At 31.9% G+C, this 26,117-nt stretch overlaps 1 protein-coding gene across 1 annotated transcript in view; it reads left to right on the plus strand.

Moving 5' to 3' along the window:
* The window catches only part of SCNN1G_2 (sodium channel, non-voltage-gated 1, gamma), a 42,813-nt gene extending 17,872 nt beyond the window's left edge, over positions 1-24,941 (plus strand). Inside the window, exons 2-4 of the mRNA XM_051215678.1 lie at positions 1,267-2,454; positions 19,856-20,437; positions 24,002-24,941. Of these exons, the coding sequence (XP_051073705.1) occupies positions 1,411-2,454; positions 19,856-20,437; positions 24,002-24,406 (2,031 nt within the window). The 5' untranslated portion in view covers positions 1,267-1,410 and the 3' untranslated portion in view covers positions 24,407-24,941. The remainder of the gene's footprint in view (positions 1-1,266; positions 2,455-19,855; positions 20,438-24,001) is intronic.
* Positions 24,942-26,117: the final 1,176 nt, after the last annotated feature.

The raw sequence follows: 26,117 nt of genomic DNA on the forward strand, positions 1-26,117 counted from the left end.
ATCAACTGTCTCGTATGTTTAGTATTATTTCTTTTGTTATATACAAAATATATTTGAAGTTCATTAGAAGATGCTGTGATTTGACCTAAACAGTATTCATAGACAAGAGTTAAAAGAAGCTGCTCCGCATTGTAGATATTTATGTTGCTCTAAATAATTCTACATTTATAAAGTTTAGTGATCATGATCGATAAATGTGTTAAAGGTAACTTGAATCAATTGAATATGTGTACATATTATTTATTAATCCAGGATTTTCAACTGATAAGTTTGACTTATTACACAGTGATTAGTTTCATGAATAACAAAATTTCAAGCTTTACATTAGGCTGAAAGATTTATATTACAATGTAGAAATAAATTAAATTAACTAAAATAATAAATACATTCATTCTGTGTTTATCCTAAAAATGTGTATTTCACGTTTGATTGTAATTAGATTTAATTAAAAAGTACATAACAGAAGAACATGATTAATATGTAGACCGAATCCAAACCAGTTAAACACTAGCTGAAGTAATAAAACATTAATTTACCCCCTACTGAAAAGGATTGCTTAGTTAGTACACCTAGTGCAATACAAAACACATAAATTTATCAACTAAGCTAGCTCCTAATTTTGAATTCCTAAGCAAATGTTTTTCTTTTCAGTACTTATCAGTCAGTAATGAAGTAAAACTATTTTATATTATAGTGAACGATTTGCTTTTTGATATTAGTAAAGTAACAGTAGAAATTTATCTAATTATTTTATAGTTCACTAGACAAACTGATCAACCAAAATTGAATTGTTCATATGAACTTAACTTACATTTCAAATTCGAGTTTATAATGATTATCTGTGGCACTTATGTGTTTTATAACCTCGTCTAACAGTGAATATAACATCAGTAATTTATTAGTTGTTAATTGACATATACTAGAAAGACAGAAACTTCCTATTTCTAAATTAAATTGTACCATGTCAGTAAATCATTAGTTGATGTAGTTTAGAAATTTGTATAAATTAGATGGGCAGATACACTAATTCACAGTTATTTTCACAAATTTTTCAATTTAATAAGTTGGTAAGATATGTATAATCATTGTAATAATACTACACTGCCTACTTCATTCTGATTTATTCTATTCAATAGCTGCTAATTTGTATCATATATCATCACTTAATGATATAATTCACCTTTAATTTTGATATATATTTCCTACTTAATTAAATTTCATAAAAGATGAAATATATTTATATGACCTATTCTTATACTTTTTCAGAAGTATATGCCGTCTAAAAAGTGGAACGACATGTAAAATGATCAATTTGTGTACATCCGAATAAGAATATTTTCATAATCCTTTAAAACAATGTCTTGAACTACTATTCATTTTTTTTATACGAAGACATTGAATTATGATTTGATGGATAAGAAACAATCGATTTCTACACAAATGGAAAGTTACTTGGATAAATATAATGAAACTAAAGAGATTGAATCACCATGTCAAGAAGTCAAACAACCAAATATAATCAATGAAGTAAATGATTTAACAACTATTAAATGTATACATTCAAGTTTACAAGATGAATTAAATTTATCATTTTTCAATCAAAATCAATCATTAAAAATAAATCATAAACATAATAAAGCGCCTAAATTAAATTATAATCACCGAGTGAAAAATAAACATTTAAAAAATCAGTATTCTAATCATGAAATGAATCAAATTTCAAATGAATTATCTTCTACATCATTATCACCTTTACCAAATGAATATAATTCATCTTTATTAACACAAATTAAACGTCAATTTAGACAATTTTGTGAAACAACTTCATTACGTGGTGTTCCAAGAATTGTTAGTACAAAAGATTCAAAACGTCGATTTTTATGGCTTATCTTTGTAATTTCATTTTTTATTGGTTGTATCACATGTTTAACATTTATTATTAGTCAATATTTAGAATTTGATGTAATTCATCAACCTAAAAAATTATATGATCAACCACGTCCATTTCCATCTGTAACATTATGTAATCTACGTCCATTTTCTACACGTGATATAAGAAAATTAAAAAAAGCTGGAGTGTTACCAGTAGATATGTATTTTGAAATGTTAAAACGTTTTATGACCAGTGTACCAATGGAATACCGACGTTATTTAACTATGCTATGGGATTTTTCTACCTATTTAGCTAATCTACCTGATTTAGTTGATGCAAATAATTTAGGTCATACATTAGAAGATATAGTGAAACGTTGTTTTATTTTATATAAAACAGGTAGTGTAACAAGAGGTACAGCCTGTGAGAAATCAGGTTATTGGACTAAAACACAAGATCGTGTATTTCATAACTGTTATACATATACAATTAATCCAAATAAAACAAACACAGCATTAAACATGGAACTTGTGGTTTATTTGGATAATTTAATTGAACAAACTGATTGCTTTGATTGTCAAGTAAGTAGTTTTCATTAATAAATATTAGTTCATTATAAAGTGTATAATCATCTATCATTTAACTTGTTTCTGTTGTATTTGGTCGTCGCTGATCACTTATACTCAGAAAAAGGGACCACGGAGATTCCCGCGATGCGAAAGTAAGAACACAAGACTGATATAAGTGAAGATTTATTAGCCCCAAACACTATGACAACGACGAATCAAAATAGTCTAAAATACACTGGTTTATATTATTGATTTTACACCCATTTTGATTAATAATTAGAATTAAATCATAGACTCAGTTATAACAAATCCCATACTGGGCATAGTTCAGGTCAAGTGAATACAAGAATATGGTATATTATACAGAAGAAAATATCATACTGGGGAAACAATCAAATATTACACTGAATGACCCTCAAGTCGAATCAAAACGGATATGATATTGAATAGAACTCATAATGAGTAATTCAATCGAAAATTTACTTTTCTTTCCATCATATCAAACAATAATTAATCTACTGGGTATAACTCGGGTCCTAACAGTTTCACTGTGTTATACTATATGGACAATTTCGAAAGTTCGCTTTCTCAATACTTTATTGCTATTGGCAATTCATTGATCAAGTTATATAGAGTTATCAGAAAGAAGATTTGTGGAGATTGTAGTAATTTTAGTAGTTGAATTCATTAGTCGATTTAAGCTCGACCATTACTGAAAACCTAGAAGCACTGGACGACCGTTTCATTCTATTGTGGGACTCCTCAGCAGTGTTTATCCACGATCCCATACGTGGGACTCGGACCCATGACCATCGGTAACTCGTGAGAACACTTAACCCACGGACCAGTGAGCCGTCTAGAGCTTCCAGGTTTTTAATTGTGGTCTAGCTCAGATTGAGTAATGAATTCAACCATTAGAATTGCTACAAAATTCACATATCCTTTTTCTGATAATAATCATGTGCTCACTAGTGACTAGCATTAAGATGGGTTCCCTAGAGTCCTAGTAAGAAGCCGTGACCAGTGAAGTCCAATCCGTGTCGAGTGTAGACAGCTATCCACCTCAGACAGTAGATGAAGGGCTGGGAAATATCATGAGTCGACTGAAATTAGACATTAACATTTTGGATCCCTGCCCTGTGGTCTAGAGGTTAGGCGTTCGCGAGAGTGAAGTTTCTAGTTTCCAGTCCTATGTGTGGGATAGCCGATGCACACCTCTGAAGAGTCCGAGAATGGGAAGAACCGGCCATTCAGTGCTTCTAGGTTTTGAGTGATGGTCTACCTTAAATCAACTCATGAATTCAACTATTAAAATTATATAGAATTACATTTATTTGACATTCAGAAAATGATCCGGAAATAAAATACTCATTTAATTTGTCTTTATTTGAGAGATTGTTAATCCAACTATTAGTTATGTAATTATGCATGCATTTTGTGAAGGTAGACAGACTTAATTTGTAAAATAAACTTAATGGAAATTAATTTTACGAATTGGGTTTCAAAGAATTTCCACAGAATAATAAATGCCATCTGAATAAAACTAAAATCCTCCACCTGTAGCTCTTCTAGAGTTACTCCTGGTCTCAAGCCTGAGTAAATGAGGAGGGTTAGGCATATGGTTGGCAACAACATCTCATAGAAATAAATTTTTCTAAATAAACGCCAACCAGATTAAACAAAGCGAACCATTAGAACTCTGCCCTGAGAGTTGAAGGAAGAATTATGACGCCTCATGATAAAAACCGAGATTCTTTGGAAGTCACGAGTCTGTTGCATTTTCTGACAACCAGAGCAACAATTTTTATAGGTATATGGAACATCCGGACAGTGTGGGAGACCGTGAGGACCCGTCAAATATCAACAAAGATGAAGAGATACAACTTGGCTGTAATGGAATTCAGTGGAACCCATTGGACCCGAGCTGAACAGCAAAAGCTAGATACGGTAGAGAAGCTGCTGTACTCCGGTCACGTAGATGAAAATGATCCGTACACTAAGGGAGCTGTTCTGATACTGTCCACAGAAGCACGTAAAGCACTTATGGAATGCGAATCTCATGAACCAAGGGTCATCAAGACATCCTTCAAAACAAAGAAGCAGGGAATCACAATGAATGTCATCCAATGTTATGCACCCATCAATGATAGCAATGGCGACAGTAAAGATCAGTTTTATGAGAGACTGCAATCAGTCATAGCAAACTTCCCAGGAAAGGACCTGGCCATCCTGATGGGAGCTTTAAACGCCAAGGTCGGAATGGAAGACACCGGATATGAAGATATGATGGGACGACATGGACTGGGTGAGAGCAACGAAAATGGAAAGAAATTTGCAGACCTATGTGCATTCAACAAATTGATTATAGAAGGCACAATATTCCCACACAAAGCTGCATGGATCTCACCGGACCACACCACAGAGAACCAGACAGATCATATCTGCATCAATAAAAAATTCCGAAGGACAATAGAAGATGTGAGATCCAGGAGAGGAGCTGACATAGATTCAGATCACCACCCAGTTGTGGCCAATTTAAAACTGAAGCTAAAGAAGAACTGGACAACTGGTTGAACATCATTACAAAGGTTCAGTACAGCCTTCCTTCGAGATACTGACAAACTCAATGAATTCAAGATAGCTCTCAACAACAGGTTCCAAGCCTTACGGGATCTCCTGAAAGAAGGAGAAACTACTATGGAGGATAACTGGAAAGGTATCAAAGAGGCATTGACTTCAACGTGTCAAGAGGTTCTGGGCCTCAAGAAGCATCATCATACGAAATGGATCTCTATAGAAACACTGGACAAGATCAAAGAAAGGAAGAACAAGAAGATAGCAATTAACAACAGCCGAACACGAGCAGAGAAAGTTCAAGCACAAGCCGAATACATAGAAGCAAACAAGCAAGTGAAGAAAAGCATTAGAGCTGACAAGAAGAAATACGTGGAAAAATTATCAATGACGGCAGAAAAAGGTGAAAGAGAAGGAAATTCAAGAAAAGAGGAATAAATAGGTAGAGTAATTCAAAGAACTCCTGAACATGTCGGCTCCAATTAATCCACCTGACATCGAAGTAGAACACGCAGATCTTCCTATAGATGTCAATCCACCAACGACGGAAGAAATTAGAATGACCATCAGATAAATCAAGAGAGAGAAAGCAGCAGGATTCGACAATATACCAGCTGAAGCACTGGAGTCAGACATCGAATGAACTACAAACATTATTCACCTTCCATTTAAGAAGATTTGGGAGGAGGAACAAGTGCCGATGAACTGGAAAGAAGGACACCTCATCAAGATTCCAAAGAAAGGAGATCTGAGCAAATGTGAAAACTACAGAGTCATTACACTACTGTCATTACCAGGGAAAGCCTTTAACAGAGTGTCGCTCAACCGGATGAAAGACGCAGTAGACACCCAACTTCGAGATCAACAAGCTGAATTCCGTAAGGATCGGTCATGCACAGACCAAATCTCAATGCTGTGGATTATCGTTGAACAATCAATTGAATGGAAGTTGTCACTATACATCAACTTCCTTGACTATGAGAAGGCGTTTGAGAGTGTGGAAAAGAGAGCATTATGGGAACTATTTCGACACTATTGCGTACCTGAGGAGAGCGTCACCATCATACGAAACTCATATGACGGACTACACTTCAAAGTTGTGTTTGGAGGACAGCTGACAGATGCATTCCAAGTGAGAACTGGAGTCAGACAAGATTCCCTACTCCCCATCTTTCTCTTTCTTTTGGTGTTTGACTGGATTATGATGACCTCCACATCTGAGCGAAAGCACGGAATGCAATGGATAGCGCCGAATCGATTAGAAGATTTGAACTTCGCAGATCACCTGAACCTTCTATCTCATACACACTAACAAACGCAGATGGAGACAACTATTGTAGCAGCAGCCTCTTCATCAGTAAACCTCAATTCACAAAGGAAAAAGAAACACACTCAAATATAACAAGGAGAACAACAACCTAATCACACTTGATGCAGAAGCTCTGGAAGATGTGGAATCTTTCACTTACCTGGACAGCATCGATGAACAAGGAGGATCGGATGAGGACGTAAAGGCGAGGCTCGACAAAGCAAGGGCCGCATTCCTACTGTGGGACCAATTTCTATAGGAAGAGGAAATTAGGAGAAGACGTTGAAAGTGGATAGGACATACATTGTGGAAATCACGAAACTGCATCACAAGGCAAACCTTAACTTGGAATCCTGAAGGGAAACGGAAAAGAGGAAGGTCAAATAACACACTACGTTGCGAATTGAAAGCAGACATAGAAAGAATGGACAGAAACTGGAAAGAACTGGAAAGTATTGACCAAGATAGGGTTGGATGGAGAGTATCGGTGGGCGGTCTATGCTCCTCTGCGAGGGGTAACAGGTGTAAGTAAGTAAGTAAGAATAAAACTGAAAACAAATTCAACATAAAAAGTTATTTATAACGTATAACGTCAGGGATGAAACATCACCTCATTATTTTCTAGTGGATACCATTTGATTTTATTTGCATTAACTTTGTTGTATAAAATAAAATAGGACTTCTAATCATATGACAACTTAATAGATATGTGGATAGATGTGTAAATTTGTTGTAAATGAAACTTCCAAATTATCTACTAATTTCGTCTAAAAATTAATGCCCTAATGGGATTTAATAATTGCTATTAGTTGTTCGCAATTAGTTCCTCGTTATTATAATGTATTAAAATGGAAACTATTTTCTTTTATGTGGAAAAAAACTTTGAACATTAATAACTAGAAAGGTCAAGTCATACGGTTAGATCTATGGTTAGTCCAATTCATTCATAACCTTGTTTAAAGCTTTTCCTGTTTAACTGATTACTTTCAAATATGTTAATTAATTAGTAAAATTATCTACTTTTTGAACACTTCATGTTGAAACAACATTCTATGGAAGTATAAAAAGAAAATTAAAAATTCATCTTCTATCATAATAAATTGAACTCACGAAGTTTAATTAGCAACCTTTCAAATCATAATGTTAAGTTACGATATACGTACTTTTACTGTTGAAACTATGTCTCAACTTAACTAACATACAAAACAAAGAATTCACACTCATTTAATATGCTGAATAAGAATAGGTTTATTATGACTGCAAGATTCCCTAATCAAAAGTATTATGTTACAATCCTTATTCATCTAGAGATATCTAGTGAATTTTTGTTTTTGTAATTTATAAACCTTAAAATTACAGAAGTTCTGGTTATACTTTAATGCATGGAACTAATTAATTAAACCTGTTTTAAAAACATGGAAATTCATGATCTCATAAACGCATCATCGAACACAATGTTGAACTTATATGCATGGGTGTTTAATTTATTAATACTTATTATTTTACATTTCAGATTGCCATAAATATGTATATATATAATGTACATTTTGAAGACTGCCTTTGTTTGATTGTAATATAATTGTTCATTAATGGTTTAAGTTAAGTAGAAATAGAAAATATTCTAATCTTTAGTGTAACAAAAAACTCAAGTCTATTCGCAATTAGTTGAATTTGGTTTAACGGCTTTCAACGCTGAATATTTTTGTATTTCAAAAAAAATCGTGACAAAACGTTATGGTATGCTGCTCTGTACGTTAAACGCTGTATGTGAACCCAATAATAGAGATTTTTCAAGGTTACGGACGTGATAGAGTTTTTTAATAGTAACTAGTTACTGTACGTTTATCAGACAATAGCTAATCGCTTGACTGTTATGTTTTTTCTGTTTTTTAACGCCATCGGAACAATGTACCAAATCGTAGTTTTAGAAAACTGAAGTGTAAATGTGAATAAATGATTTCATGTATGATATTCTCTGTGTGTATTGTATCTTATCTGACAAAATTTTAAAACTGGATTGATTTGACTTTGTTTTTGAATTTTGACATTTAGAATACTCTTTGGTATTATATCGTAAACTTTTTTAATTAAACACCATCTAGTTCTGAACTTAATTAATTATTAGAAGAATACATTTTCAAATAATTCGGATGAGGTACCGCTTTTTAGTATAATGTTGACCTTTCTTATAAATCTAATGTGGTAAATTTTGGTTATCACACATGTAGCGGTTTGTAACAGGTTGACTGGATAAATTTAGTTTTCCAGTTGTCAAAATTTATTTCTAAGACATTTATGCGTGGTACTAAAAAGTTTATATTTTTCATTACTATGCACTACATACATAAATTCCGGATATTTACGTTGGTCGTAATTGATTAAAGTAGATTTTCCCAGCTTTTTATGTTGATGTTGAGGGATAAATTTAAGAATTTCACTCTAATTTGATCGTTTACTGCTTGTTATCAAAATATACGCGTCGCCAATCCTCATATATAATCATCGACTTAAATCGCGTTGGTAAATAGTGGAGTTAAAAATAAGTCAAATACGAGAATAAATTTTTGAGTACGTATATTTTTTGTACACTTAATGATCTGGACAGACAACCAAAGGGATGAAACGAAATGACATGCAGTGGAGAAAGCGTGTAAGTAAACTCAATTTAACTAAGTGTGAATGGATATTTTTAGTTTAACAAAAATAAGTCACAGAAATGTGATGAATAGATAAGAAGTGCACACACATACGCTCATTTAAAAACAGTTAAAGTTGATAAGCGAATAATTGACAAGGTCAAAATGTAACTCAAGAAGAATGGATAAACTGATCTATCCGGAAGCTAGAATAAGCTGTGTGGGCTTGACATAGAAACCGATACTACAAGATATTTTCTACAAGGTTGAAAGCTAGCTACAATTATTAAGTTATTCTAAAACAGTAATTCCACTAAATACAAGTTATTGTCCTAATTTTTTTCAGTGGTAACATTTTTTTAATCGCTTGAATTTTTGTTCTAATTAGATTTCAGATTTTACAATTTTCAACAGCTTGATATTCTGTATTTTCGTCAGCTCGATCATTTCTTGATGCTTTTGAAAAATAACTTATGTAATCTGTTTTTTATTCCAAGTTCCTCCAACCTCTGAAGTGCTCATTCAGTCCATTTTCATGATCTAATTACATTCATACCGGTTTGATTTAATAAACGTTGTATCTACCATTTAGATTACTCAAAATTCCTTGAAAGTTAACATTATTATCAATGTTTATCATCAAATAACTGAGTTCATTTTTTATAGGCTTTTGTTTCACCAGAAACGTTTTTAACCTTTCGTCTAATATTATTAGATCCTAGATTGTCTGAGTGTTAATTTTGTAATAATTTAAAGAATAACTAAATAAAGTTCACTGATTAGACATAGTTACATTATAAGTATATTCATTTATATTATGAGGTTCCGTTTACGCAATAATTTGAGATCTTATATTTCAGAGTATTTGTAAAAATGATAATAACTTCTAACAAGATGTCCTACTTAGTTTGATCAACAGCAATACTTTATAAAATGTTGTTATGCACAAATTTACGGTAGTAAAAAAGTTGTTCTAATTAGCACAAATTTGTAAAACAGCTGCATTTTTAATTTCGACTACTGTAAAAGCTAATTAATCTTGTAATATGAACTTGTCAAAGTATTAATTCCGTTTATTTCTTTTGTTCTGAAGCCTTAGCAATACGAAAATTCAAACCCACTTTGTGTATTCAAAAACAGTTTGTTCTTACTTTAAACCTACTCTGGTAATATTAGCTTATTACCCAGAGTGATTAAGTTTCAAATTGTTTTCGCATTATTTCTTTATTATCCTTGTTTCGTCTTACCCTCCATTTTTAGTCTAGTTGACCTTTTAAATTTTTTATATATAAATGTTCTTAACAAGTATATAAGTGATCAGATTATTTGTAATGTTTTGCGCTAATTTATGGCATAGTCCTGATAATCTTCATCTTCTTATTACACTATCAAAATGTATCAAAGGGGCTAATTGTTTTAAAGCTGTATGCAAACGGTTGTTTTCAAACGTTATTTATAATACTTATTAAAAGTGATAACTAAAAGAAAATTATTTTGTCAGTAGATCTCGATTTCCGACCTCTATTATCTAATTAAGGTTAGTATAGTTGCAATGCACCGTGGGCACGAATGATAAAAAAGCTTTGATACTATCTCCTTCGACGCCGAAACGATGACGAAGTAAGTCCTAACATAGAAATCAAAATAGCGTTAATTTCGAAGTTATGCTGTGTTTTGAAATCTTAGTGATACTTAATTTATAGCATTAACATAAACTCGATGTTATGAATAATCATTGTTCAAGAAAAATGATCACAGAAAACATTTGTTTGTTCTATCTGAATGGTTATTTAGGATTTATAAAACCTTGGTAGTTTGTTACTTATTACGAGTAAGTTGAAGTAGAGGGAAACAGAAATTTTAAATTTCGTTAGATACATTGCTAATCGAGAAATCTACTGTGTTTTATATATATATATATATATATATATATATATATATATATATATATATATAGCAATGCTTGTGCGAAGTCGAGGTTCATACATTTTATAGAGTAGTCGTTTAATGATTGACTTACAGAATTCAAAAGATTTCTACTAACCCGATTTCCATCATTTGTATGATACCGTTTATTCTGATACACAGGCTATATTTTAGATCTTTATTTTTACGAAACTACATAGCTAACAACATATTTTTATTTTGATATAAGATTAGTTTACAACAAATTAGATTATTAAGCTGCCGTTTGAATATGCATACTGAAAATAAACAATTTCATAACGTTTTATGTTGTCGCTAGTAAACATTGCTAAGAATGTACAATTTTTGCCATGGGAGATTACTTTTCTAAATTTCAATGTTTACATTTTAAATAAAACTCAAACTAAATCCCGAATACAATCAAAATACTCATTTTAGATTCCTTAAAAATTAAGATCTAAAGTATAATCAACACTTAGGTCCCAAAAAATGTCAAGGTATTCATTCAAATAACATATACGGTAACAGAAATTAATTAAATTCAAAGGTAAATATCAAATTACAGAACATCTGTTTGATGCTTTAATCAAAGTTGTTTCTAAGACTTTAGTCGAAAACTTAAGAATCGAACTATGCATATAAGATCAATTTGAATGACTGTGAATTACTTAATCAATCATACATAACTATTTAATTTCATCATTGTATTTATAGTCCGTGGATTATCCGTGAAAATAATAGAAGAAAAAGAATAAACGTAGAACAAATTTACTCAATAGTAAACTATTTACTAACTTTTCTCTTCTAAAAATAAAAAAATCTAGTTAAAGTTTAATTTTTAATAAGAATTAAATACGAAGAAATAGAAACATTTGAAAGGAAGGAAAAAAAATCAGCAAGAAACAAACATCATCACCAAAGATGATTACATAGAAGCAATGAGTTTATCATTTCCCGTAGGATAAGTTATTTTTTAGTGTATTAAAACAACCACTTTTGTTTTTAAAAAAATGAACTATCTGGTTATTAGTGATATATGGTTAGATAGTTACAAAAACGCTATAATTACTTTACTTTGTTTAATTAGATGATGTATGATTTTTTAGGAATAGTAAGTAGGATATATATATATATATATTACTATTATAGTTCTATGTATATAGTCTTAGCAAATGAAGTAGAATCGTGTTATTCAATTAAAAGATAACAAATAGATTTATATGAATTTTTCATGACTTAATATTATATTTTCAATAAATTGCTTACATAATGAGGTCTAGACAGAAAACGTTCTTAATCAATTATTGGTTGCCAAATGATATTATATAATAGCATCAAATATATATTACAAAAGCTAATACATTAAGAAAGAGGAAATGATATATACATTTTAAAGATCGATTCTGAACACAGATATAATTTTATGCAATTGGTTCCCTTTATGAATTTAATTAAAGTTAGAACAATCATTGATGCAGAATAATATGAATTCATTGTATTTCGTGGTTTCTCATCAGCTGTATACAACCAAAAATGTATTAGAATTTTACACTGAGGTAAGAAATAGTATGAAACAATTGACATAAGTAAATGTAAAGAATCGGAATGACAAGGGTTATCAATAATAACTGTATATACATATATATATGCAAGAACAGGTCAGAAGTTATTTGGTGGTAGAATCAAGGATACATTAAGGACGGATGATGTAATAGTTGAGTGAAGTTCAGAGACAGATAAGATAAATTGTGTGAAAATTTTGGAGTTAATGAAGGGTTTACAAAAGATTCATGAGATTAAAAACTGATGAAATGGGTTAAATAATAAGTGAACGGAATTTGAAGAGTCCAAATACTTTAAGAGAATCAAGTTAGAGGAAATGTATGAGTAAAGGGGTGGTTCAAGAATTCAGTAATGGAAGAGAAATATAACACAGACTAAACATTGACAAAATAAACTAATGATAAGAAAAAAATGGATTGCCAGGGTAGTAATATGTTTATTACTGTGTCTTTTTGAACACATAAATCCCGTTTGAGTGTTTATATCGCGATCGCTTCAACAAAATTCCAATACATATTTGGTTGTAAGCAGCTGATGAGAAACCACCAAATATAGTGAATTCGCATTATTCTGCATCAATGTTTGTTCTGGCTTTATTTAAACACATATAATTCGTGAGAAAACAGAACAACTGTAAATATGTTAAAATGTTTTACTTCGCCTGTAACTCCCGATGGAACATGGGCCACCGACCAGTATTCTCAAACCCACCTCGTGCTGAGCCCTCCTTTTCAGTTCTATCCAATTGTTGTTCATTTTTCTCATGTCTGTCTCCGATTCTCGGCGTAACGTGTTCTTTGGTCTTCCCCTCCTCCCTTGGCCTTGAGGATTCCATGTGAGAGCTTGCCTTGTGGCACAGTTGGGTGATTTCATCAATATGTGTCCTATCCACTTCCAATGCTCCTCCTGATTTCTTCCTCAACTGGAATCTGGTTTGTTCTATCCCACAGTAGGTTGTTGCTGATAGTGTTTGCCCAATGGATCCGAGGTATTTCGCGTAGGCAACTGTTAATGAACACCTGCATCTTCTGGATGATCGCTCTTGTAATCCTCCAAATTTCCGCCCCATGCAGTAGGACTGTCTTTACATTTGTATTGAAAATTCTGACTTTGGTGTTGGTTGACAGTTGTTTTGAGTTCCAGATGTTCTTCAATTACAGATTATTATTATTATTAATGGCTTTATTCAATATTATAGTTTTGGTGCAATGTAGAATTCTCAGCACAGGTTATTTCAACAAGTTAATCATGCCGATCCGCGCCTTCACATCTACATCAGATCCACCGTGTTCATCAATGATGCTGCCCAAATATGTAAAGGTTTTGACATCCTCCAAAGCTTCTCCGATAACCAGAAAAATAATTCGCCAGTGTCTAGGGTATTTTAAAGTGTTTTTCAAACGAACAAAATTTAATGTGACAAAATATGTATCTTAGTCTATAAAAACCTGCTTGATGTTAGCTCTGAGTACTCACTGCTAGAAATACTGAATTCTGAGCCAATACAACGACATCCAGTAGTTCATAGATATTACATCTATAAAACATAAGATAGTATTGAAGTGACTAAAAATTCAACGTATGTTATTTATGTTGGTAAAATTGATGGTAGAGCTCAAGAAACTCCTAAATCTTAATCAAATTCATACTAATCACACCAAAAATAAATAACATAAACATGCTGAAACTTAAAATTACCTGGATTTTGACAAAACACAATCGATTGCTTAGATACTATTCCTTGTTTGGAAGTAATTAGTGCTGTTCATATTTAACAAAATTTATTTATGTAAGTAATCACCTGTCCTTATTTTGATTGTACTAATATTCGTCTGTCAGTCAACAGTTTGTTTCATAGATGTAATTCTTGTATATCCATTAGAAATATTTTACGTTTCAAAATGATTATTAATTGTTAGTCCGAAAAGGTTAGCTATAAAATATATGAATTCGTCAATGAATTGTGAAACGTCATCATGACATTATGAATGTTCAGAAATACAAATTCATTAGGAATGTCTAAGAAACAATTTGTATGTACTCATTCATATGGAGTTTTGAAGACATTCGCTTTATGCTTTATACAAAATTTCTGAAAATAGTATGTTTTAGTAGCAGTAGTAGTAGTATGATTTCAGGTAGTTATCAATGAATGTTCAGTTGTCGTAGAAGACTGAAGCACACACACACAGACACGCCTTACTGGAAATCACGTTTGAATTAAGGCAGGAATCTATCAAAAAGCATCACATCTTCAAACCCGTTAAATTGTACAAGCATTTCTTATCCATAAAAATTGTCAGATTTAAAACACAAGTAGCTGTCAATTACTTGGTAATTCACAATAACGATGTGTGACGGAAGAACATCTTCATTCTTAAAAATTTCAACTTAATTGTATTTATAGAGAAACTGAAAGTTTTCTTCCTGTATATTTTCATGACCATTATATTACAAATTTTCATGTATTTAAGATTCACGTTCTCAATTTATCCACAACATAAATCTTATTTGTAAAGCATGCAACTTGTAAATTGTCTGATCCCCTATAGTTACTGTGTATATTTCAATGTTTTCACTTAACATTTAAACGTTTTTTCACCAGACATTACACTAAATGTGTTATATGATTTAAGTCTAGTGAACCTGATAAAGAAGACAATGATGAACCAGACAGAAATGTTAATGATGATGAATGAATTGGCTCATTTTCTGCTCATTAGATCAAAACTTGTACATTGTATTTATATCATTGAAATCCAATATTTCTTTCAATTAAATTAAAATCAAACATTAAAAAATGTTGGAGATCATCAACCGATTGACTAGTGCGAGTGACTAGCTTCGTGGAGGAAGTCTCGGAGTTGTAGTGAGAAACTGTGACCACTGGAGCTAATCCATGTCAGATAGAGACAGATATTTACGTTAGTACAGTAGAAGGTGGTCGCGCAATTTCGTGGATTAATTGAGGTTAGACATTGACACTGTTTGATGCCGTCTCAGTTGTCTAGAGGTTAGGCGTTCGCACGCGAGCTTCAATTACTTGAGCTCGAATCGTAGGAGCAGGATTGTGGATGCGCACTACTGTGGAGTCCTATAATAGGACGAAATGGCCGTCCAGTGCTTTCCGGTATACAGTGGTGGTCTAACATCAGTCGGTTCATGATCTCAATCAAAAACTTATTAATCTCCACAACCCAATATTCATTAGAAAATGAAACAGAATTATATCATTTGGAAGTAATAATAAACCTTGAAGACAAATAAATTTACCCGTTAGCACATTCATGTTATAGTCTCTCACTTTTATAGTCTATCACTTGTAAATTTTCTAGTCATTCTACTTGTAAGATGTGTGAGTGAATATACATATTGGAAAGTAAAACCTTTATAAGAATAATGCATAAATGATTATCTAGTTCTTTGCATAACAAATGTTATATAAACTACATAAAATATTCACGTTCCTATAATTATTATCGTTATGCTCGGTTATTTAAATGTTCTAACTTTTACCAATTTTGACCATTTATTCTCTGAAGAAGTAGCTTACACTGAGTCACGAAACATCAGAAAATCCAATCTTTCTACTTAATGCGGTTATTATAAACATATTAATTTAATTATACTTGTAGACATTTGTTTGTTTCCTGAAAATAACAAACAATGATATTTATTAAATTCACTTGGATCTTCCGATTGTTATTTAAAACTGTAATTGATTAGTCTCATATTGGCAATATGTGCATCTTGTGCGGACTGCCTCGATATTGCCTTAGATCACAAGCCTAATAATGATATTATAATATTTACTATTATAGGCTTATTAAGTTTTAATATACTGGTAAATTTTTCAAATCATAAATATTTACATGTACAAATATAAAGCTTATCAGTCAAAGATTTAAATTATGGTGAAAGTATAATTCATGGACGACATTTGAGCGACACTAAAGTCACATTGACAGTGGACACCTACTGATTAGGACTGAATGAGGGTTATAGAGCAATTAGAATTATGATTTACAGTTGATGGTTAGGGCTTAAAATTAGATCTAGGGTTTTCATCACTAACTGACATCAGCTATAATGCCAAAACTCTATTTAGACAAACGGATGGACGAATTTCGAGCCGACATTCATTACTCGTTATCTTATATTTGATTGGTTTGTCCATAAATTATAGTCTCGCCTAAATTGTTATTAAACTTGAAAAAAATTTTCTATTAAAACATTGAACTGGAAGGTAAGATAATAAATTCTTGGATGAATAATCGAATTCCTACAGGAATTATAGTGTTGTTAAATGAGTGGAACACAAACGAATAATAAATAAAGTGAACATGTTTTTTTATTGGAAAGTTGTTATTAGCAGATTTCGGAACATATATATTTAATGGTAAACAACCTTATCATGAAGGTAAACAATGATCATAATGATATATCGTTAAAATCCTAAATTACCCATGTTTTCATAATCGGTTGGCGTTTTTTAGCAAGATTTTTCTCTATCTGTAATTCTTTTAGAGATACTGCCAGTTCCAAGCCTGGGTAAATGAGGAGGTTGTTGGGCATGGAATCGACAACCCCATCCCATAGAGAAACATCTTGCTAAAAAACGCCAATATTTTTATTATTACGTTTTTAATAAACGAATATACGTTTTATAGCATTTTATCCAAAAGTGATTAGTTTATTTCAATAATAATAAGTAATTATTTTGTTAATTGATCCTAATATAACTAATGATATTAGGTTATATGAATAAAGCAATAATTTGCTGATTAATTTCACGTGGAACAGTTAATTATTTGGCATTCATTTATAGAACGGATACATATGATTGTAATGAGATTAATTGTAAATCACAAGTGAATAAAATCGCTAATTCATAGTATGAAACAATATAAAAAGCATTTTTACTAAAATTCAAGGTGCTGGAAATTACATTCATTTAAGTTTATTTTTAAAGTATAATTTAAACACCGTTGAATGCCGGCTAGCTCAGTGATCTGGTGGTTAAGCTTTGGCGCGAGAGACTGATAGCTTCTGCGTTTGAATCTTGCGAGGCGGGATCGTGGATGAGTCCTGCTGAGGAGTTCCACAATGGGATGAAACGACCGTACGGTGCTTCCAGGTTCGCCATCGTGGTCTAGCGTGAATTGACTCATGATCTCGACCGTTATAATTTAAACATAAAAAAATGTGAACCGACAAAACATAGTTTATTCATAGAGGAAAACGAAAGCTTCTCCATCAAGTGTGATTTGATTTGTGCATGCCGTGTTGTATTGGAGAATCTTGCTTTTCCTTATGTGTATATTGAGATCTACTGCTGCTGAGGGTGCTGCTACACTAGTCGTCTTTTCCTGCCTTTGTTGTTGCATGTGCGATAGAAGAGCCAGATGATCTGCGAAGTCTAGATCATCCAGCTGCATCCAGGCTGTCCACTGTATCCCGTGCTTCGCTCCAGATTTTGACGTCTTCATGATCCAGTCGATCACCAGGAGAAAGAGAAAAGGGTGAGAGTTAGCAACCTTGCCTTACACCGGTCTTTACTTCGAAAGAGTCTGTGACCTGTCTTCTATGCATGGCTTTGCAGTTTAATCCATCATAGGAATTCCGTATGATATTGACTATTTTCTCAGGTATGCCGTAGTATCGAAGAAGCTTCCATAGTGTTGTCCTGTTCACACTGTCAAATGCTTCCTCGTAGTCGATGAAGTTGATGTAGAGTGGTGCATTTCATTCAATTGACTGTTCCACAATCACCCGTAGTGTTGCGATTTGGTCTGCTTCAGGTGGAGGTATGTTAATATGTAACACAATAATAAGTTAATTGAACTTGACCAAAATGATTTGAAATCGACTAGAACTAATGTTTTGAAAACTTTGAATATATAATTGGGTAATACCAAGTAGATGTTTGCTTTGAAGATTCAGTTATATTCAATTAAATAACTAGTATATTATAACATTTGATTGTCATGGTAGGTTTCTTTTTTGTTGTTGATATAAATCAAACTATCGAGCAGTTTTATATTCTTTAGTAATTACTTCCTTTAATGGCTAGAATTATTTTACTGAAAGAACTAAACTAATTTCTTTAGCATCACAAAATTGCTGAAATTCACTGAAAAATCACTTGCATGTCATAATTATTAACTTATATAACTATTCACTAATCACTTTTATTTAAAAGCAAAAATAAATCGAAAAAATCTAACAACTAACAGATGATCAGAAGGGGTTTTGTGGAGATTTTAGAAATTTCACTAGTTGAAACCATGAGTCAATTGAAACTAGACCACCATGAAAAGCGGGAAGCACTGGACGACCGTTTCGTCCTAGTATGGGACTCCTCAGCAGTGCTCCTCTAGCGCTTCTAGGTTTTCCAATAGTGGTCTAGCTTCAATTGACTCATGATTTCAACTAGTGTAACTAAGAGATTGTGAAGTAACTAAGATGCTTGTTCTTGAAACCTTATCCCTTACTTCATAGATGTAGGAAAGATACACGTAACAAGAAAACAATCGTTTAACCGTTGTATATCTGGTTTATCATGACAACTCAAATAAATAAAATAGAGAATAAATACAGTCCTTTGACACTTTCTTGTTTTACTGGGTTTTTCTAAACTTCAGAAGATTCGATTATAGATTTAGTGCATATCTACCCCTCTATTTAGAAAAACATAAGTAACAACTTCTAAATGAAGTGAGCCCATCCTATTATTGTCATCATTTTTTTTATTCAAAAGTATTGCAGTCCATTTAAATCAATTTGTATTTAAAGGGGAGGGCATCAAACTTGGTAAACAGCAAACAGCTATACTACTACCAAGTCCTAATTCAATTTTCATATTTTGAAATTACAGTCTACTTCCCCGAATGCTTAAAAATTATTGAAATTTATTAATGAAAACTCATTTGCTTTCGGACTAGATTTTATTTTACAGTTATGATCAAATTGGACTGTTTAGTGATCACTTTGAATAAGAGAAAATGTCCAACTTCTAACTTCTGTCGTATTCCAAACAAACTTGATGCTGTTGTTTGAGAATTTACTTTTTTTTAAGTTCAAACTTATGTTAATACTTGCTGAAGGACTGTCAAACTTTATACACAGCTAATATATTCCAAATGAAAATTTGGTTTACCAAGTGAACAAAAAGAATTGTGACTATCAGAATAAATACATTTAGAAAAGGTGGCTTTCAGCTCTTTGAACCCATTGTAAACTACTCGTCATTTGATTCAAAGCTTATGTATTACACACAACAAAATAGTTAATAATCAGAGCTAAATTATTTCTGACTGTTTGCCAGATTTCAATATTGATTACTAAACAAAAACTATTTTTTAATAAAAACTATGTACATTTTTCTTTTTCTCTGAAACACCAGGAAAGAGTCATGGCAAGTCAGTTAACTGGTGCAAGACTGCTCTTACACCCTGGTGCTTCTTATCCTCGTGTAGCTGAAGAAGGTGTAAATTTAATGCCAGGGACAATGACTGATATACGATTTACAGTATATGAATGGTCTATGATGGAACCACCTCATGGTAGATGCAGTAAAAATACACCACAGTTTATATCATTTAATAATGTTAACTATACTTTTAGCGAAGAAGCATGTCATGCACATATGGTGCAAGAAAAAGTCGCTTCAAATTGCCAATGTTTAACACAACATTTACCAATTCCAACTCATTTACTTGGAAAAGATTTAAGAAAATGTCAAGCATTCAAACTTCCAGCAACTTATCAAATGTTAGATAACTTTAACGAATCCAAACAGTTATATTTTAATGATGAAGCAGTTTCCACTTATGCTCGATTTGCAGAGTGTGCAGAAAAAACTGGAACAGCTATGGATAGTTATCAAATAGGCTGTAGACCAGCCTGTGTTCGATACACATACAAACCGAGCATAACAGCTGCTCAATGGCCAACCAAAACATTTCTAACATGGTTTGTTACAAAAGTAAGTTTCGGATAGTCAGTACATCAAGCTTATTGTTATCATCTAATAATATATGATCAAAAATGCTTCTTCCGTTACATAAGAAGTCTGTTTGTCTAATAAATCTTAACTCTAATTACTATTGTCAATAAAAATGGGTCTATTAGTAAATGTTACTTGCTGATTTACCAATTACAATTAAAGATACAGATACAGTTTCAATTCATTAACCCTATCCCAAAATCAATTATGTAATTATAAGTAATTGTGTAGTGCATTTGTTTAGGTGTAAAATAACTCATATGCGCGCATATTAGTTACAGAACAAAACCATAGTATTTAAAGATAAGGAAAACTGAAATGCGTCTTTGATTACATAAATTACCACTTTTTTCCTAGAATCTTATTTTCCTTAACAAATAACACAGGTAATTTCGTTAGGTTATAGATTAGCAATGATAACCCAAAGCAGCTGAAATTAAAATATTTCTTTACTTAGACATACTTTAATTGGCAGTTGTCTTCATACAATATTTATATTGAATCGGTTTTTTTCTTGGTTGCAAATGTTGTAGTATTTATGAAATAATTAGAATTTATTATAAGTGTCAAGACTTAAAATAAGTTTCACCTCTGATTCTTGGTAGATCAAATAATTCACAATATTCATATTATCATTATAAGGATTTGGAGATAATTGAGCTTTACTGAAGTCATGAACCGACCAATGTTGGGCTACCATTGTAAACCTGAAAGCACTGCACGGCCATTTCGTATCAGCATGGGGCTCCTCAACAACGCGCATAGACCGCCTCTTATGCTGGAATCGAACTTAAGACTTTCGATCTCGTTTGTGAATCCTAAAACTCTAGACCAAAGATATTAACGTTTAAATAATGTCAATTCATGATATAGTGCGGCCATCTTATATTGTCTTTGGTGAGTGACTGCCTCAAAACAGACACGGTTGAATTCCATTGGTCACGGTTTTTCACTAGAACTCCAGAAAATACATCTTGAAACCAGTCACTACTGAGGACAAGATTATTGTCAGAATAGGGATTTTGTGGAGATTCTAGTAATTTAATAGTTGAATTCATGAACAGATTTAAACTAGATCACCACTGAAAACCTAGAAGCACTAGATGGCTGTTTCATGCTATTATGGGACTCCACAGCAGTGCGCATCCACGATACCGTACTTGGGACTCGAACCCAGAACATTCGGTTTAACCTGTAGATCTGTAGGCCGAAGGTCCTATGTTTAAGTTTCGTGTGCGGGATCGTGGATGCGCACTCCTGAAAACTCCCATAATAGGACGAATCGGCCGTCTAGTGCTTCTAGGTTTTTAGTGGTGATCTAGCTTATATCAACTCATGAATTCAACTATTAATTCAAATAGTTTAAAATTTGAACGCTTCAGTAAATTGGACTGTCTACGAAAATATCTTAGTTATTTATGTGGTAAATCAAACAATTTATACAATCAGTATTTAGATATCGCAAACAAGGAATCCATAGAGTAGATCTTACAACTAATCGATATATAAATATTGTTATTTCATGAGGAAACGTGAACATAGAATAACCAGTGTAATATGATAATAATTAGGATCATGCAATGTCTACAGAACATATGTAACTGAAGATGAAATATAAAGCTAATACGCTAAAAATGATTCATATTTTGGACAAGATAAGCTAATTAGAATAAATGTTATTTTGATTTGCTAATAACCGATTATTATTATTAGAGAAGAATCAGCAAAGTAACAACGAAAGCCATCAAATGATAAAAAAAATCAAAGGTCAGAAGAAAGAATAAAATTTTTTAGGTAGAAACACTTTTAATTTCATTAATTGTAAAGAAAGCATTGCGTATTATAAAATAATCATTCGATTTTCTAGAGCTTAACAACGTTATTTCTATTTTCAAGAGTAGAATAAAATGTTTTAGAAAACCTTTCAGGGGAAAATACAGATTATGTGTACAATCAATTTAATATTACTAAAGAAAATATTTTTACAGTTATCTGTGAAGTTAATCTAAGGATTCAAAAGAAATAAATCTATATTTTCGCAGTACCATATAATTAATCATTTTCATGTGTATTGTGAATTATAGTTTTAATCATTTTCTGAACGCAATATTTAATTGTTGAAACAAAAGTATGTAACACAAATTGATAGATGATATCCAGTAATACGTAATATGTTTGAATGATAACTTCTCACGAAGATAAATTATTGACTAATCCCTTCATCTTCGATGATTTGGAGTTAAAGACAAATGCACGAACTGAAAGAATAGGTACCTTTATGCATTAAACTGACAGAATTATACACAAAATATTAATAGAAAAATTAACATGATCAATCGATATGGGCAGTTAAGGGAAATCAGTTTGTACGTCACTAACTCTCCATGTAATCAAAACCAGATTATTCGGCTCAATTATCAATTGTAGTAGTATTCATTATAAAAGTAGCTTTAGGAAATCGTAGTGAGACTATAATTTATAGACGACCTTTGAGCGACTCTAGGGTGACGTTGAAAGTGTCCACCTAATAACTAGGACCAAATGAGGGTCATGAACCAATGTGAGTGATTAGAATTATGATTTACAGTTGATGGTTAAGGTTAGAATTAGACTTAGGGTTTTCATCACGAACTGACAACAGTTACAATACCAAAACTCTATTTAGCCAAATGGATGAGTGATATTCGCGCCGAAATCCGAGACTTGCTATTGTATACCTGATTGGTTCGTCCATAAGTTATAGTCTCGCCGAAGTTGTAAAATAACTGAGATTAACTGAATAAATGTTGCTCAAAGAAATCATTTCATTCTTAAATTGTGTTGACTGTTTATATACTGATAAAACTCTAAATAACTGACTATTAAATAGTAAAATGATAAATCACTTGTTAAAACAAAGTCCCTACTGATGTACAATATGGTCAACATGAATTAAACTTAGAAAATAGATAACTTTAAACAAAGATTGATTTTTAACTAACATGTTACCCTTCAATAATCTTCAATACGAACGTCAATGCAGTTCTACTGTACGGAGCTGAAACTTGGAGAACTACAACAACCACCATCACGAAGGTACAAGTGTTTATAAATGGTTGTCTACACAAGATACTCAACATCCATTGGCCGGATATCATCAGCAACAGCCTTTTGTGGGAGAGAAAAAACCAGTTCCCAAATGAAGAAGAAATTAGGAAAAGACGATGGAAATGTATAGGACATACATTACGCAAATCATCAAACTGCATCACGAGGCAAGCCCTAACTTGGAATCCTGAAGGGAAGCGGAAAAGAGGAAGGCCAAAGAACACATTATGTCGGGAAATAGAATCAGATATGAAAAGGATGAATAACAACTGGAAGGAGCTGGAAAGGATTGCCCAGGACAGGGTTGGATGGAGAATGCTGGTGAGCGGCCTATGCTCCTTCACGAGGAGTAACAGACATAAGTAAGTAAGTAACGTTACCTAAAAATCATGTTTGTTTGTTTATATTATATAATCAGATTATTCTAAATATAACTCATTGAATTTTCTTTTATAGTTTATAAAAGAAATGGAAGCATCCGGTTATTCACGTTTAAAATCAACAAATAATGAGACATTAACTATATTTAATGAACGTATGGAAGAAATTCGTACACCATTACAACCTTATGAAATAATTTCTAATTTAACTAAACAAGGTCATTTACAAGAAGCAATTAAAATGCTTATGAATACACAAATATTTGAACAAAATTTTTTATCTATTATAATATCACGACCAAATTTTGATTTAGAACGTGTTGAAGAAAAAGCTGTTGTATCATTAACTTCATTATTTAGTCAAATTGGTGGTTTATTAAGTATATGGATTGGATTAACATTTGTATGTATTGTTGAATTAGTTGAATTAGGTTTAAATGTAGCTGATGCTGTAATTCATTATAAAAAATTAAAATCATAAATTTATTCTTATTATTCAATGTATTTCAATGATTAAATATTGGATCATTTCAATGTTCAATTTATGTAAAAATACAAACAAAAATGATTATAATCTATGTCTTTCTTATAGGGAAGATAATATGAACAATATGAACAATTCATATAATATAAACATATATATTTGTTATTTTGAATTAGTTTTTAAATAACTTTAAGTAATTTATTTTGATTATAATACACAAGTTATCAATGTAAACTTTATTATCATAAAAATAAAGTTGATAATGAATGGATGAATGAATGAATGAATGAAATCATTGAACCCAGATTCTTATAAATTAATCAAGAAATAGATGAAGAATATATAGAGTTGACTTTCACTTTAATTTTCTATTCAATTATTTTGTTTTGTTTGACGTTTTACGACTATAATAAAATACAACAAGCATGAAGAATAAAAGTGTTCACAAATGTAGAGTTTAATGATATTACTATGTTCTATTCTATTCTTAGTTGTTAATATCCTATCTGTTAATATACTGTCTATAGTTGAGAATTTAAGAGTATTGAATAGCTGTTATAATGGATGTTCAGTATATTAGATTGATTTATGTTTGAAAATATCTCTTTCACATTCATAACCTGTTGTGACTTTAAGGTCGGCTAGTTATCACGTGATTTATTCGCTAATCGAAATACGACTTATCTAATCTTAGTACTATATCAAACCAATGACGTTTGACCGGTATGAGCAGCCTAGCATCCTTATTGGTCTTTTGTTCGCCTAGCCCGTCCATTTGAGTCTAGAACATCAATAACAGATCTCACTATGGGAATCATTTATTTCAAACATACTTGGTTTATATACCAGCCAAACAGACCGTATCACACCATAAAATAGGTAATAATATTTATGCAAGATCAAACCAGAAACTGGCCGTGAACGTGGGAGACTGTAGTCAACAAACTGAATATAACTTAAGAATAGTAAACCGTACAATGATAATCCATAGGTCAAAATGAAGCTTATAATAAAATGAATATAGATATACATAATCAAGTTACTGAACAGTTATACAATAGGAATATTTATATAATATTAGCCCATTAATAGTTCTCAGAAGTTACTCGTAGAATATAACATAAGGCATTAGAATAATGATTACAAATGTATTGATTAAATTCTCATGGTACACTGTGAATTAAAGTTCACTGACACAGAATGGATTAACTGCTGCTGCTGTGAAATAGTTTGACAACTAGATTTTATTTATATCAGTAAAATATTTAAAAAAAAGAGACTTAAGAAGCATTAAAACACTTGCTAAAACCATTTTTAATTTATCATTTAAGAGTTTTGTTATGAGACTTAACCATGAATCATGTATCAACATCATTTCAGTAGCCCACTTTCGAGTTTAGCCGTCGGATGTTTCACAATAATTCATTCGTTGAATAGCTTTCTCTTTTACCAGACTAGGGAGAAATAAACAAATATAACAACGGGTTTATTTAAAGTTATTTATGCTGGCAAACTCGTCCATCAACATAAAATAAATGTCTGAGAGGAAATAAATATGTCGATAATATAGCAGTTTAAATAAGCATCCATGGATTATCAATCAGTTTCTCTATCTGGGAAATTAGGAAATCTGGTTGTTTGCTAGGTTTTCATCTTAGTTGTTTATGTTTTTCATGACTACCATAACTTATGACTAAGAACTAAACTT

The sequence above is a fragment of the Schistosoma haematobium genome, chromosome 1 (genome assembly GCF_000699445.3).
Source record: "Schistosoma haematobium chromosome 1, whole genome shotgun sequence".
NCBI lineage: Eukaryota > Metazoa > Platyhelminthes > Trematoda > Strigeidida > Schistosomatidae > Schistosoma > Schistosoma haematobium.